The 14,426-nt window shown below is 41.7% G+C and overlaps 1 protein-coding gene across 3 annotated transcripts in view; it reads left to right on the top strand.

Annotated features, from left to right (window-relative positions):
• Positions 1–14,426, top strand: part of NME7 (NME/NM23 family member 7) — a 94,197-nt gene that overhangs the window by 79,465 nt on the left and 306 nt on the right. For all 3 annotated transcript variants that reach the window (XM_063305652.1, XM_063305653.1, XM_063305651.1), the window contains exon 11: positions 818–925. In XM_063305652.1, coding sequence (XP_063161722.1) covers positions 818–925 — 108 coding nt within the window. The remainder of the gene's footprint in view (positions 1–817; positions 926–14,426) is intronic.

The following is a 14,426-nucleotide window of genomic DNA, read 5'->3' as shown; positions in this document are numbered from 1 at the left end:
GTGTGATTCTTAATTGGTGAATATATCGGAGGTGGTTACAATGTATTTTCCTTTTTCATGGCCCCATAGCCTTAAGTGTTACTTTTGACTGAGTAAATATGCAGAGAGAGTTCTAGTATTCAGTAGGTAACAACTGAAGCGAACTTGCAATTTCATTGTAGCTGAAAGTCTATTTCTTTCTCTTTGATAAATGCACCAAGAATTGAAAAAGATACTTGAACTGCATTTTCAAAAGATAGATTACTTACAGAATAATTTTTAAAAATCCACGATCTTCAGATGCTTAAAATATTGTAGATGACTTCCCAGATGATTTCTTCTAGCTGTTTTGGGAGAGGCATTGCCTAAAATGCCTCTAAAAAGTAGCTTCCTTCTTCATCCTTGTTAAGAAATACAGCTGTGGCCAGCAAAATGGAGAGCCTAAGGGTTCCTTGCAGACTTTTCTAAAGACCAAGTGTCAGTACATTTCAGCCATCCCAATCAACTGACACTGGAGTCTTTGGATAAGTTTAGCCAAACAAACTAATTATTAATCATATGTGAAATGTCTTTCAGCTATTGTGTCATGAGTTCAACTGAGCAGATGGCTACAGTTTTAATTCTTTCTCACTTATTAGTACCAAGCTATTTTTCTTCCTAATGTTATACTGAATTGTTTATATGATGCTCAGACCAAATTGGAATTCTTTTATTTTGGGGGTAACTTTGTATTTGCAATAGATCTTCTACAAAAAATACTTTATTATATAAATAATCTTTATTTTCCTTCAAGTATGCAATCTGTTCCTTCACATCTTACATTTTCTATTTTATGCAGGAAATAGCCCGCTATCTCCGTCCTGGCACCCTCCGTGCGCTCTTTGGTAAAAACAAGATCCAAAATGCTGTTCATTGTACAGATTTACCAGAGGATGGTCTTTTGGAGGTAAGGCTAGGAAGTACATTTTTAAATTATACTAGGTTGCAGTTTTTTAAAAATTAAAATGTACATAGGAAATTGTTTGAGTTTATATTTAACATGATAAACATTTTTTTAAAAATCCTCTCTCCCTCCATGTATATATTACAACTACTGGAATAAGGAATTCTGCTTGTAATTAGCATTTTGTATAGTTAATTATCCTGAATGTATCAGTACACTGCATGTTCCTACTGCTCCCGAATGTGTCGGTATACTCCATGTACTGTACCTTCTAGTTGATGGGGTATAGGCAACAATATATTAGCTTGCAAGTTAGTCTCTAGATTAGAGATCTTGCATAGAACAGTGTGACTATTCATGAGGTAAAACTGAGTTTCGGTAGCACTTGTGCTACCAAAATACTGGCCAAAATATTTAAAAAATGACTATTACTCTCCTTACCATTAGCATGAAATGCTGCGTGTGGCACAAGTATGAGTAAGGCTGGTAACCTAGTCTATATCTTCTCCATATTTCTGAAAAGCATTATAAGAAAACCTTGATTAACCAAAACAATGATGGGTAATGGCTACATATGGGTCAATCTGATGGCAACCATGGCATATAGTGCTACTGTATATTTCCTTTTTTTTTCATTATCTCATGTCTAATTTCTTGTGCTTACTATGTCTTATTTTTTTGCACTTTGCATAATGTTGCTTAACTCAAAAAGTACACATATATGTGCATAACAATCAATATTGCTATGTTAACTAGAACAACTAGAACTTAAAATAAATTAACTATGGTTGAAATTGTAGGATTTATACGATAGCATTATTGTCTGCCTGAAATAGGCCAGATGTCCCCACCTTTTGTTATGCATGCGGCAGCTGGTTTTCTGGATAATTAATCTCCAAGGAAAATGTAATGACTTGATATGCTACCATAACTTTTAATGTGGTTAGCATTAGCATGGTAGAGCTGGATTTTTCAAGTTTCCTAATTCTTTCCTGTGTTCTGCTTTAATACTGTAAGCTTGAAGTAGTGTTGCCTTATTCAGCTAACACCAAAAAAGTGCTTTACATATTATTTACTGTACTTCTTGTCTTGCAATTGGACCTCATCCAACACTGGCAATAGATGACTTACCAGTGTTGCATAAAAATGTATTGAATACTCTTCAGATTTCTTGGTGATCGCAATTCATTATTTGAGATTCTTTGCTGCAATAAATATGCAATGCTTTTCTCTTGCTTGTGACTTCAGGCAAATGTCACAAAAATGTGGCTTGTGTTACACAGGCACTTCAGGATTGGTCATGCATAGTTAAAAATATATTGTGGCACCAGCTATCATCTTCCAACTTGTGATTATGCATTAGAAAGTCAAGTATGTCTAATTGCTAATTAGGCAAGCTTGTGCTATTCTCAGTAATGATGGGGAGACTGATGGAAGTGTTTGTTGTTATTTTTAACAAGGATAGGAACGCCATAGCAGTTTTGTATGGCCATGGATTTAAGAGGTGATTAAATGATTGAGTTTGGGTCAAGACATTTAGGTTTAACTTCTCTAAATGTGCTGAATTTCTTAATGGACCTTCACAATCGCTGGCCTCAAAACTAGCAATTCAAATGGCAAGACAGTAAGTGGGAAGCTACAGATTTTGTCACAGGTTATGGTATCAGGTAGTAGATTTACCACAGCCCTCACTAGACATTCACATTTTCTCATTGGACAATCAGTGCAAGTGAAATACTATGGGCAGGTTCAAAGTAAATCAAGTTACATGGATGGGTCCAGGCAAGTGGGGGACTGTGGACTGAAAATATGAACTATGTGTCATAGTTGAGCAAAGTAGTTCTAAGTTCAAGAGAATTATTTTGAACATCATTCTGGAACAAACTTGCAACTCACATAAAATATACAAGTATGGTGGGTGCCTAGACAAAAAGAAACTATGCCTCAAGAGTATCCTACGTGTGTGTGTGTGCGTGCACACACACACACACACACACACACTCAGCATCAGTGATTCCCTCATTATAGTCTGACCCTGAACTCTTGGCTTTTTCCTTGTGAAAATGATTTCATGTAGCATAGCAAAGTTAATAAATAACTCTCACATGACTGATTTGAGCCAGAAAATAGGAGCAGGAATTTAAAATGCTATTGGCTCTTTCATAATTAAACCCATTTTCATTCATAAAAGTAGAATTGCTATTCTATTTCTTTTTTTTTTTAGTGGCATTACACTAATAATGTTACAGGTATTTCTACATAATCTTTAGCTTACTGAATCAAAGGCTATAAATAATATGCATCTTAATATCTTTAGGATAACATTTTCAATTGGAAGTCATTAATTGCACTTCTAACTCAATGTAGTATTCCAGAAATGGCTGGTGATTTAAAAATTGGAATATCCAAAGGGATAGTAATGTTTGGGTTATGAAACTGTAATAAATATTATTACTGTATTGTATGTAACTGTAAAAGTGGTTCTGTATATTAAATCATTTAGGATGTTAAAAATGCTACCTTCTATAGCATTTTTCTATACCTGTGTAAGTATAATGTAACTATACTGGGTTTAGTATTACTTTTAAAGTAAAAAATAAACAGTTACTCTTTTAATTTTAATGCTGATGTGGGGAACCATATTCCACATCAGCATTAAAATTAAATTGGGAAGAAATTGAGAGGAAATTAGTTACCTGGGCCTGTGGAAGAGGTAGGATGTCCTGTCTGCCAACCCAGAGAAGACATTGACCCCAAGGGAGGCGTTTATGATCCCTCTCAAATTTCTTTGCAACAACCCAGTTATAAAAAATGTCAGCCTTGTCACATATCTGTAGTCCCTTACGTTCTTTTGGAAAAGTGACAAAGCATTTAGTATCAATATTTGCTATGGAAGGGCATCCTGCATACATTCTTTTATTAGCATAGTATTGGCACTTATATTTACTGTTAAGAAAGAAAATTTTCTCATGCTTACTGTACATTCATATCTGAAGATAACTTCTATTGAATTCGGTAGAGCAGCTTCTAAGTCACCATGTATAAGAACTATAAGTGGAAAGGCAGGGAATTGAACCCAAGATACTAGGGTGGTATGATTATGTGCGGTCTCACTTGCAAAGTGGAATTGTAAAAATTTTGGAAAAAGCCTTTTAAATTCAAGATTAAATTAAAATCATAGTTTGAATCCAAGAACTGTACCATTTTCCATGTGAAAGTGTTTTTAGGCTTGCTTTTCTTTCACAGCGGACTGGCATGGAAAATGGCAACTGATTTTAAAACTGAAGGGAATTTCAAAAAAAGCTTGCAAAAAAAAAGTTGGAACAACTTTTCAGAAGGGGAAAATCACATTCCATAATGAGCTATCAGAAATCATTTAAAGGATTCTGAGCAGCATTTCTAATTTTGAATGGATTGAAGGGGAGGGGTTCAGATTGCCAGGGTGGGTGGGGAAGAGAGCAAAGAAAGCAAAAGTCTTCCATTGCTGCACGAGCAGAAATCTGTTTGCATTATATTTGATCCAGCCCTCTCTCTGCACCAATTAGACAGACAGCAAGACTTTTTCAGATTAAACTAGAATCATAACTTTTGTTGGACATAATTTTATTATGATTCTAAACTCTAATGCAGTGTTTCTCAGCCTTGGCAAGTTAAGATGGGTGGACTTCAACTCCCAGAATTCCCCAGCCAGCCATCTTAAACTTGCCAGGGTTGAGAAACACTGCTTTAATGTAAAATGAAGATTCAGCAAGTTCAACTATATTAAAAGAAACACTGAAATAATTTTTGTTTCCTGCAATTTTCTTTGATACAAAGATAGCAAAGTGTGTAAATGAATAACTCTACAAAGTTTCAACTGGCCAAAAGCCTGCACTTTCTTTGCCTAGCATTCCATTATGTCATATCCTGAACAAAGGTCTCTTAATACTGAGCTGTGTGTCCATTCAGATGTAAGCCCCACTGAATTCAGTGAGGCTTACGCCCAGGTAAGTTGGACTAGGATTGCAGCTGAAGGGTGCTGTTACATATTAACTTCTGAGCAAGTCTGCAACCAAGTCTTTGAGCAATTTGGGATTCATTCTTCTTTTCTCAGCAGGGCATTATTTTAGTAAAACAAGAGAATCCATCATCTGAAGCAAAGCAATGCCCAGCCTGTCATGGGCTCTTCCTTCGTACCACATTTCCCCTTTCAGAGGCCTTTAAATAATTAATAACAAGGCCATTGTATTTCCTAGTCATCTGGTGATGTTGCAATGCAGCCTTTCACTAAGGGCTAAAACAAAGTGGTATAATTCTATGTCAGATGTTTTAAATGTTCAGAGGGAAGAGAAAAGGCTTTGGGTGCTGATGAAGACAGCGTCAGACCAGCTCTCCTCCTCAGTGTCCCTATTATTAAACTTTTTCCTATTGTATTTGTTGTTTTTATTAATTGCTTCTTTGATTTCCATTTGACTCTGGCATTTGTTTCTTGCTTCTCTGTTGGTGCTGTTGGGATTACAATGCAGTCTTCTTATTTTATATCGATTTTGATTTGTTATTGCAAACTACTTTGTGTAGTTCAAGTAGAAAAAAAAATGCATTTGATTTTTAGAAAATTGTAAAAGCAGCCAATTCAGCAGAGAATTTATGTCTGTTTATGCAGTTATTTCACATACTTTATTGTAATTTCTGATCTTAGTTGAAACTTAAAGTAAAAAAATCCTTGTTTTCATAAACCATACAAGAGATAAAAATTTAAATTAGACTTACTGTAAATGTTACAATTCCTATGATTAATTCAGCCTTCACTAATGTATATGGCATGGCTCTGCCCACTTTGCACCATCACTCTATATTAGTGTTTCCCAACCTTGGCAACTGTAAGATATGTGGAGTTTGGCTTCCGGTGGGAATGGCGTTCTAAGCAGCTGTGTCTGCTGTTTCGGCAGGCAGAGCAGGCAGCGCAGCAGCTTTTTTTCGGGCTCAGGCAGGCTTTCCTGAAGCCCAGAACCGTTCTCTCAAGGCCATAATATACCAGTGTTTTGGCAGTCCCCTGTTCCCCACTTACTTTATTAAGAAAAGTCTTCAGTTCTTTGGGGAAAATTGCTAATACTTATTTTTTTCCACTATTCATTACAGAATCTTTTCTAAATTAACTCTGTATTGTACTGAGATGATGTCTTTGCTTTTTTGTAATGTTTACTTTTCTTTGAAGCTTGCGTGTGACTCTTGCTGTTTTTAGAGTACATACTGTTGAGAAAATAATTTGCAACAACGGCATGCTTAGGACTTTTCTAATAGATACTATGGATTGCATGAGTATGTAAGCTTCTTCAGACGACTAGAGGGCAAAGAGTATGAGAATTATAGTAATCCTTATGCTGCAAAGCAGTATCACCAACCAACCTGTGTTCCCTTGGGTGAGTTGATGAGAGAGAAACCTCTATCTGATATGGAGAGCAAGTTGAAAGAACTCAAGTCCCTGTTACAGGTTTTGGAAGAAAGTGGATTCCTGCATGGTGGGAACTTTGTGGAATTTACGAAGTTGTTTTAACTACAAAACTAACTTCTTTGATTTGTTTCCAGAAGGGTAGCTGTGTTAGTATTTTTGCAGCAAAAAGACACTTGTAGCATTTTAAATATTTCTTTTTAATCAACCCTGTGTAGATACCAGTGTACCTCATGAGATGCGTGGTGTATAGTTCTGAGAAATGGGGGAAAGAAGAAAATGGGGGATGATGAAAGGTAGCTCAACTCTCCTTTCCCCCCTTTTCTTTCCCCCATTTCTCAGAACTATACACCACGCATCTCATGCAGTACACTGGTTCATCACATCTGCTATTTTGTTAACAGATACTATTCTGTCCCTCTTTTTTAATCAGCCTGTGCTCCCTGATTTATCTGAAACAATATAGCTCTGAGTGTTTGTGATATCAAAGGGACATTTGTAGAGGAACAATCAGTAGAGAGAAGGGAATGCTTAATATCACCCCTCTGTTCCTGCCATTACAAGTAATGACAAATATAGAAGAATATTCAGCATGCAGATTAAGCACCTCTTTTTGTCAGATTCTAACTTTGCATTTGCCTTTCAATGTTGGAAACTCCAGGTTATTTTTGTAAGATATGTGTCTGACCTAATAGTCAGTGGAGCCAGAGATAATTACATAGTAGTTAGTAATTAATTACTGTTGCAATAAGATTTAACCTGGTTAAGCATACCTACCATCTGTCTACACTCAATTAATTCAAAAGCTTAATGGTAGACTAATATAACATATTATCAATATAGCATTGTATGTGAAAGGCTTTAGGAGATATTTATGGTAAAAAAAACATCAATTTCAGACTGCTGTATCAAATACCATTGATTTATTAGCTAGGAAAAGAAGACCATAAAGGCCTGGGTTTGTTTTAAGCGTGTAAAATAAATTATAATGACTATGTTCCTAAAACAGGTAATGACTTAATTTTCTCTGAGGGTATTTTCTTCCTAGTCTCTACCCTTCTTCCTTTGGGGTAGAGGACTTCCTTTGAAAAGGATTATGAGCTAAATAGAAGCTAGTTGTTTCTGCTAGCTGAGTATTTTAAATCTGCCAAAGAAGAAACCAGCAAGCTAGAATTTCTGCTCAGTAGTAGGAATGAGAAGTCTCCAGGCAGGTAAGAGGATGTACTGGAGCATCAAGGATTAAATGACTCATCAAACCATAAACCTTGCCCCTGCCCTAAAGTACACAGGTAGTAATAGTAGTAGTAGTAATTGCAGTTCATAACTTCTTGTCAGAAAATCTCATAGATATGCATTTTCTCCCTTCTCTTTTTCCACCTACAAATTGTGAGAGGAAGACATCAACTCATAGCTCAGTTACAGGTAGTCCTCAAGTTACATCTGTAATTGAGACCAGAATTTCAGTTGCTAAGCGATGCAGTTGTAAAGCACAATGTCACATGACTGTATTGCTTAGGAACAGCAATCCTGGCACTCGCCGTTACCATTGTTAACCAAATCCCATCGGTCATTACTGGCTTCGTCCCTCCAAGACCCGAGCCTTGGTAAGGTAAGGGACTGCCTCCTTTGCCTCCTCTTGAACTCCCCCACCTGCCTATCTCCCTCCCCACATCTCTTCCCTTTTGGCCACCTTGCACTCTGCTGCCTTTGCTGGCCTTGCCAACCTGGGCTCCACTTGTCCTGTGCTCCCCTGGCCCTACACCCTGCTGGCGCTGCTGCCCTGCCGGCCCTGTGCTCACTGACCCTGCCGGCCCCAGCTGACCTTCACCATCTTCCTCCCACTGCTGACAGAACGCAGGGCTGGCGGGCCAGCAGAGCACAGGGCTGCAGGGGTGGCTGGGGCTTTGCGCTGTGGTGCAGATCTTAAGGCAGCACTCCTCGGTGGCAGCACTGGGGCTGAAGTAGAGGCCCAGGAGTGGTGGTGGCCAGCTAGGATTAAGCCTCTATTTCAGCCTCAGTGCCACCACCATCACCAAGGAGTTCTGCTGTGCACCGAGGAGTGCTGCTGTGTCCAAAGGGGCAGAAAAGGTGGGGGGGAGATAGGTCTGCTTATTGTCTTGTAATCCCTTCCTCACCAATCTCTCTGGTCTGCAAGGGGGGTGGGGGAGAAAAACAAGAGGTCAGGCACAGGATAACACATACGGACTGTAATGGCAATCACATCACTGAAGGACACTGCGAAGGTCGTACATGTGGGCATGGCATTAAAAACCCCATGGCATTAAAGATAACTTTAGGAAATTTGCAAAATGCCATTTTAAGTGGCTTTTTATGGATGGTCATTTCTTATAATTAGTGTGCTTGGGAGCCATAACGGAAAAATGCTCATATTGTCAGCAGTTCACAAAATCCTCGTAGGAACTAATTTTCCAGTTTCCTGCTTGGTAGTGCTCAGCCAAGCACTTCATCTTCCTTGGAAGATGAGCAGGTCAGTGAATGCTCAGAAACTAAGGAGCTGGGCCCCGAGATCAGTAGGGAAAGGAGAAATGCAGGCCCTGCTACTCCCTAACCTGCTAGAGAGAATTGTGACTTGGAAATTGAAGTGAGGCTCTCCAGCTTTCAGGAATGTTGGTGGCAGTGTGTGAAGAGTCAAAGGTAGCAAGGAAAGGAGTAGTTACTTGCAGGGGAAAACTTCTAATGGGAACTGAAACTTTGCACAATCTGACCCCAGTAGATCAGGTTTGCTCAGTTTTAATTTTGCCCAAGTGGATTTTAAAGACCCCCTCAGAAGGCAAAATCTCAGCTGGAATAACTTTGGTGACAGCCTACCTTGAAATCACCCTTTGTGCATTTTGTTTGAATTCCTGACTCCATTTGGACTTGACAGCTGCAACTGACTTCCTATAGAAATCAGTCATACTTGGACTGCTTGTTGGAGTTTCGACTCTTAGACTGTCTCAGGCACTGCTAATGCTTGACCTCCTTGCAATCCAAAGAAAAGGCTAAAGCATGATTTATGACTTTTCAACCATAAGTGAATTTTTGGATTTACAACTAAGCTGTTTTCTTTATGCCAGTGACTAGCTGGGCTGTGAAAATACTTTTCATTGAGGAAAAACCCAGCTTGCATAGCTCCATCAATCTTGAGTCTGTTACACTTAATCCCATTTGCCTTAGCAACTTAAAAGGGTCTCTTGAAACAGGTTATAGTTGCTCCTATGACTTCCATTGTTCTGGAACAAACTGGAAAGAATTATAGTCTATCTTCATTTGAAAAAAAAAAAAAGCAAAGGGCAAATTAGCCATTCTTTGAAGCACTGCCATTGTGAACAGTCACCTGTCACCAAGTGCCTATTGTAAGGTGCTGTACATGGGGCTGCCCTTGAAGAATATCCAGAAACTTCAGCTGGTACAAAATGCAGTGGTGCAGGCAGATATGTGTGTTTCTAGTAGAGCACGTGTTATGCGTCTGCTCCACAAGCTGCATTGGTTATCAGTCTGTTTCCAGGTCCAATTCAAGGTGCTGTTTTTGACTTTTAAAGTCCTTCATGGCATGGGACCAGCTTATCTGAGGGACCACCTCTCCCCAATTACATCTGCCTGTCCCACCAGATCTAACAGAGAGGGCATGCTACGGGTTCTGTCATCTATGGAGCTACATTTGGCAGGCCCTAGGCAGCAGGCCTTTTCTGCTGTGGCACTCCTGTTGTGGAATATCCTCCCTCCTGAGGTGAGTCTGGCTCCCTCAATTTTGACTTTTCGAAGGTTGCTCAAGATCTGGTTGTGCCATCAGGGGACCCCAGGGAACTGGTGAACTAGTGAGGTAGCTCTGCTATTATTAACATCCCTTCGCCTACTATTTCTCCTTTTAGCTTTGTTTTTTTAATCATTTTTAATGTAATAATAATAATAATAATTGGTATTTATCAACTATTATTTTTTAGCTTTGTTGTACACCACCCAGAGTCACTTGTTTTGTGAGATGGGCAGCTATACAAATTTGTCAGGCCCAGCCCAAGAATGACCAAGAATCAGTCCAGCCAACCTTCGGTTCTTTATTTGCTAATGCCGTACGGACAGAATCTTGTCAGACTCAAGCAACTCTACCTAACCTAAGGGGAAATAACCTGGGAAAGCTCTAGGGAGGGGCTATTCTGAATCTCTTGGTTTTTCCACAGCTGCCCCCTGGACTATGTTTCCTCTTATCTCTTTCCCTTTCTTGGAATGTGCTCCCTCCTTCCTGAGAACCAGCAGCACTGCCGAAATCCACCACAAAATTTGACAAATAAAAATAAACTTCTACAGCCCCACCCACAGCTGGCTAGCACTGGCAACAGACTTTTCCCGCTTTCAGCCAGAAACTGAGAGCCACCAAAGTCCTAGTGGCCCTGTAGGCCAGAGGCAACAGACACTTGCTGAAAGGCCTAGAAAATGCCTGCCAGCCACCAAAGCAGCCAAAGCTTCTGTTCCTGAAGTTGGGCTCCTGAGAACACCTGGGATTGTTGCTATTGTACCAGCCTCTGTGCCGTGTAGCAACCTCCCTGCCTGAGTTGCTGGATGCCTTCTCGGGGCTGGCAGTTGAGTTCCCCAGGCTTATGGTCTGGAGGACTTCAACCTACCATCCCTGGGGCATGCCTCAGAGGCTGCTTGGGGGTTCATGGCGACCATGGGCCTGTCCCAGATTATTCGGGACCTGACTCAGGACTGTGGTCTCACACCGGACTTGGTTTTCTTGTCAGAGCAGTGGCAATGTGATCTGAGGGGAGAGTTAAATCTGTCCCCTTTGTCATAGTCAGATCATGCTCTGGTGGGCTTGAGATTCTCTTATGCTGCCCCCTCTGCAGGTAGGCAGGACCCATTCGATTGGTCCACCCCTGGCGACTGATGGACCCGATGGGGTTCCAAAGCGAGCTTGGGGCTATACCCAAGGATCTGCTGCATGGTCCAGTGGAGGCTTTGGCTACTGCCTGGAATAGGGAGGTGGCTGGGGCCTTGGACAGGACCTGTGAGACCTCTCTTGACCCATCGAATCGACACTCCCCATGGTTTACGGAGGAGCTGAGGGTTCTAAAGAGGATTAAGAGATGTCTAGCGTGTGCTGGAGGAAGACGACCTAATCCAACCAAACACAAGCTAGAGCCACTATTAAGGCCTACCTTAATAAACGTCAATATTTCTCCGCTCTTATTGCATCCATAGAATGCTGCCCAGAGGCCCTGCTTAAGATCATCCAATCTCTACTAGGGAAGGTGGGTCCAGTAACCCACCTACAGGACCACAGAGAGGAATTTTCCAAGCATCTGGAGGATAAAATTGCTCAGATTTGTACCAAGTTGGATGCCAAGCAAGCTGCATGGCCTGTGGAGATGCCTGGGGAACGTACTTACCCTGTTATCTGGGAACAGTTTGATCCTGTTGAGCCTGAGGAAGTAGACAGGGTCCTCTGGACCGTAAATGCCACCACTTGCCAATTAGATCCATGCCCCTTCTGGCTGGTGAAGGCAGCTCGGGAGGTGACGTGTGGGTGGGTCCAGGCAATGGTGAACTCATCCTTGAGGGAGGGAGTGCTTCCAACAACCTTTAAAGAGGTGCTGGTGCACCCCCTCCTCAAGAAACCATCTCTGGATCCCACCGTACTAGACACTTTTCATCCAGTCTCCCACCTCCCCTTTTTAGGGAAGGTGGTTGAGAAAGTGTTGACATTGCGGCTCCAAAGGATCCTGGATGAAACATTATCTGGACCCTTTTCAGTTGGGTTTCAGGCCCGAATATGGGACAGAAAGAGCATTGGTCACACTTTTGGAGCAGGATTGGGGCAGTGCATCCATCTTTGCTCTTCTTGACCTCTCAGCAGCTTTCAATACCATTGACCATGGTATCCTTTTGGGTCGGCTCAGGGTGTTGCGGGTGGGTGGAGTGGTTTTGCGCTGGTTCACCTCCTTCCTCCAGGGCCGGTCCCAATCAGTGTTGATAGGGAGCAAGAGATCTAGCCCACGGCCCTCCTTTGTGGGGTGCCGCGGGGTTTGATACTCTCTCCACTACTTTTAACATCTTCATGAAACCGCTGGGTGAGATCGTCCATCACCACGGGATGAGGTATCCTCAATATGCTGATGGTACCCAATTATACATCTCCATCCCAGGTGACTTAAGTGAAGCTGTGACTACCCTCTCTCAGTGCTTGGAGGCTGTAGGGGTCTGGATGGGGAACAACAGGCTTCAGCTGAACCCTGGTAAGATGGCTGTGGGTTGGGGGCTTCTCGGCATCCAAGAACTTACCATCTTTGGTTCTGGATGGGGTTGCACTGCCCCATACAGATCCAGTGCGGAACCTGGGGTTCTCCTGGACTCATGACTCCTATTCAAAGAGCAAGTGGCAGCCATGCCCAGGGGAGCCTTTGCCCAACTTCTTGTTGTGCACGGGTTATGCCTCTTCCTGGATCGGGAGGCCCTCCGGTCAGTCAGTCATGCCCTAGTCAGCTCCCGTATAGATTATTGCAATGCGCTGTACATGGGGCTACCCTTGAAGAGTATCTGGAAGCTACAGCTGGTTCAGAATGTGGCTGCACGAACAGTTTTAGGAGCCCCAAAGAGGGCACATGTAACACCTTTGCTGCACGAGCTGCACCGGGTACCAGTTTGCTTCTGGGTCCAATTCAAGATGTGGGTCATCACCTTTAAAGCCCTACATGGCATGGGTCCAAGTTACCTGAGGGACTGCCTCACCCCTATTGTATTGACCCGTTCTACCCAGTCAGGCAGAGAGGGCATGCTACAGACCCCATCCATGAGAGATTGTTGATTGGCAGGGTCCAGGAAGAGGGCCTTCTCTGCCATGGCCCCCGCCCTGTGGAACATGTTACCCCCAGAGGTGAGATAGGCCCCCACTCTCCCGGCTTTTCAAAAGGGAGTGAAAACCTGGCTTTGCCACCTCACTGGGTGTGGGAGGGGGGATAGTCAATCATGGGGGTGGCTGGCGCCATGATGTGGCCCTGAGGAATTTATATTTTATATAAATTTTAAATATTTTCTATATTTTCTATTTACATTTTTATGATATATTTGTTTTTATGATTTTAATCTCGTTATTTTAATTGAGTTGTAAACCGCCCAGAGTTGCTTGCGAGATGGGCGGTACAGAAGTGTAAGAAATAAATAAATAAAAATTTACCTCAGCCTGTCTTTAGTATTGCCTATATTTTGCTACATCACTAGAGCATTGTTTCCATGGTTTGGATACTCATAAATGTCCTGGCCATCCTCCTGGAGAGAAAGCAACTAGGATCTCTGCCTTGATGTACTTTGCCTATTTCATTGTCACTTAGGGATCCCCCATCGCAGGTGAGGTCCTGCTGTACAGTCTCCTCAGTGACTTTTCTGATCGTTGTAGTTTTGCATGGTTTATGCAAACCTCACATCCTTGGTCATAGTCTTCTAAGTTGCAACACAAGATTGCAGCTAGATATCAGAGCTATGAAAGATAATACATTTGGGGAAAGTGTGTTGTTTTCTGACTTCATGTAATAGGAGATCTGCCTCTACCTGCTATTCAGCCGTGAATGTGATGTGCAGAGAGCACAAGAACAACAGCAGTTACTGTGGTTCTACAAGTGGTCTTCCTGTACTTACACAACCTTGCTTCTATCCTCTCAACAGGTGCCTCCATTCTGAGGTATTCTCAAAGATTGCTGTGGCAGCCTTGGGAAGTGTGGGACAATTGGACAAGTGGGAATTTTGCCTGTATCCTAACAGTGTGCTTCCTGCCAAAAAGTCCTCCATGGCTCCTAAAAGTTGTGATGTGGCTTGGTGTAGACCATCACCCATATGTGCAGCTTAGCATGATAATATGAATCCATCCATTATAATAAACTTTTAAGAAATAATCTATTTCTCCCAGACTATTATGAATCAAAACCATAAGTTCAGCAACGTTCAGGAAGAACTTGTGACGGGTTCATTGTCAGCCAATCCTTCCTGTTCACTGTTTTTCCCCCCCCAGGCAGACTGAGAAAGAGATAGACAGAATGGAAGCTTGCTAGAACCAAATTATGATTCTATCAAAATGTCATATCCTCT

Source organism: Candoia aspera, chromosome 5, assembly GCF_035149785.1.
Source record: "Candoia aspera isolate rCanAsp1 chromosome 5, rCanAsp1.hap2, whole genome shotgun sequence".
Taxonomy (NCBI): Eukaryota; Metazoa; Chordata; class Lepidosauria; order Squamata; family Boidae; genus Candoia; species Candoia aspera.
This window is presented reverse-complemented; position numbering and strand designations above follow the sequence as displayed.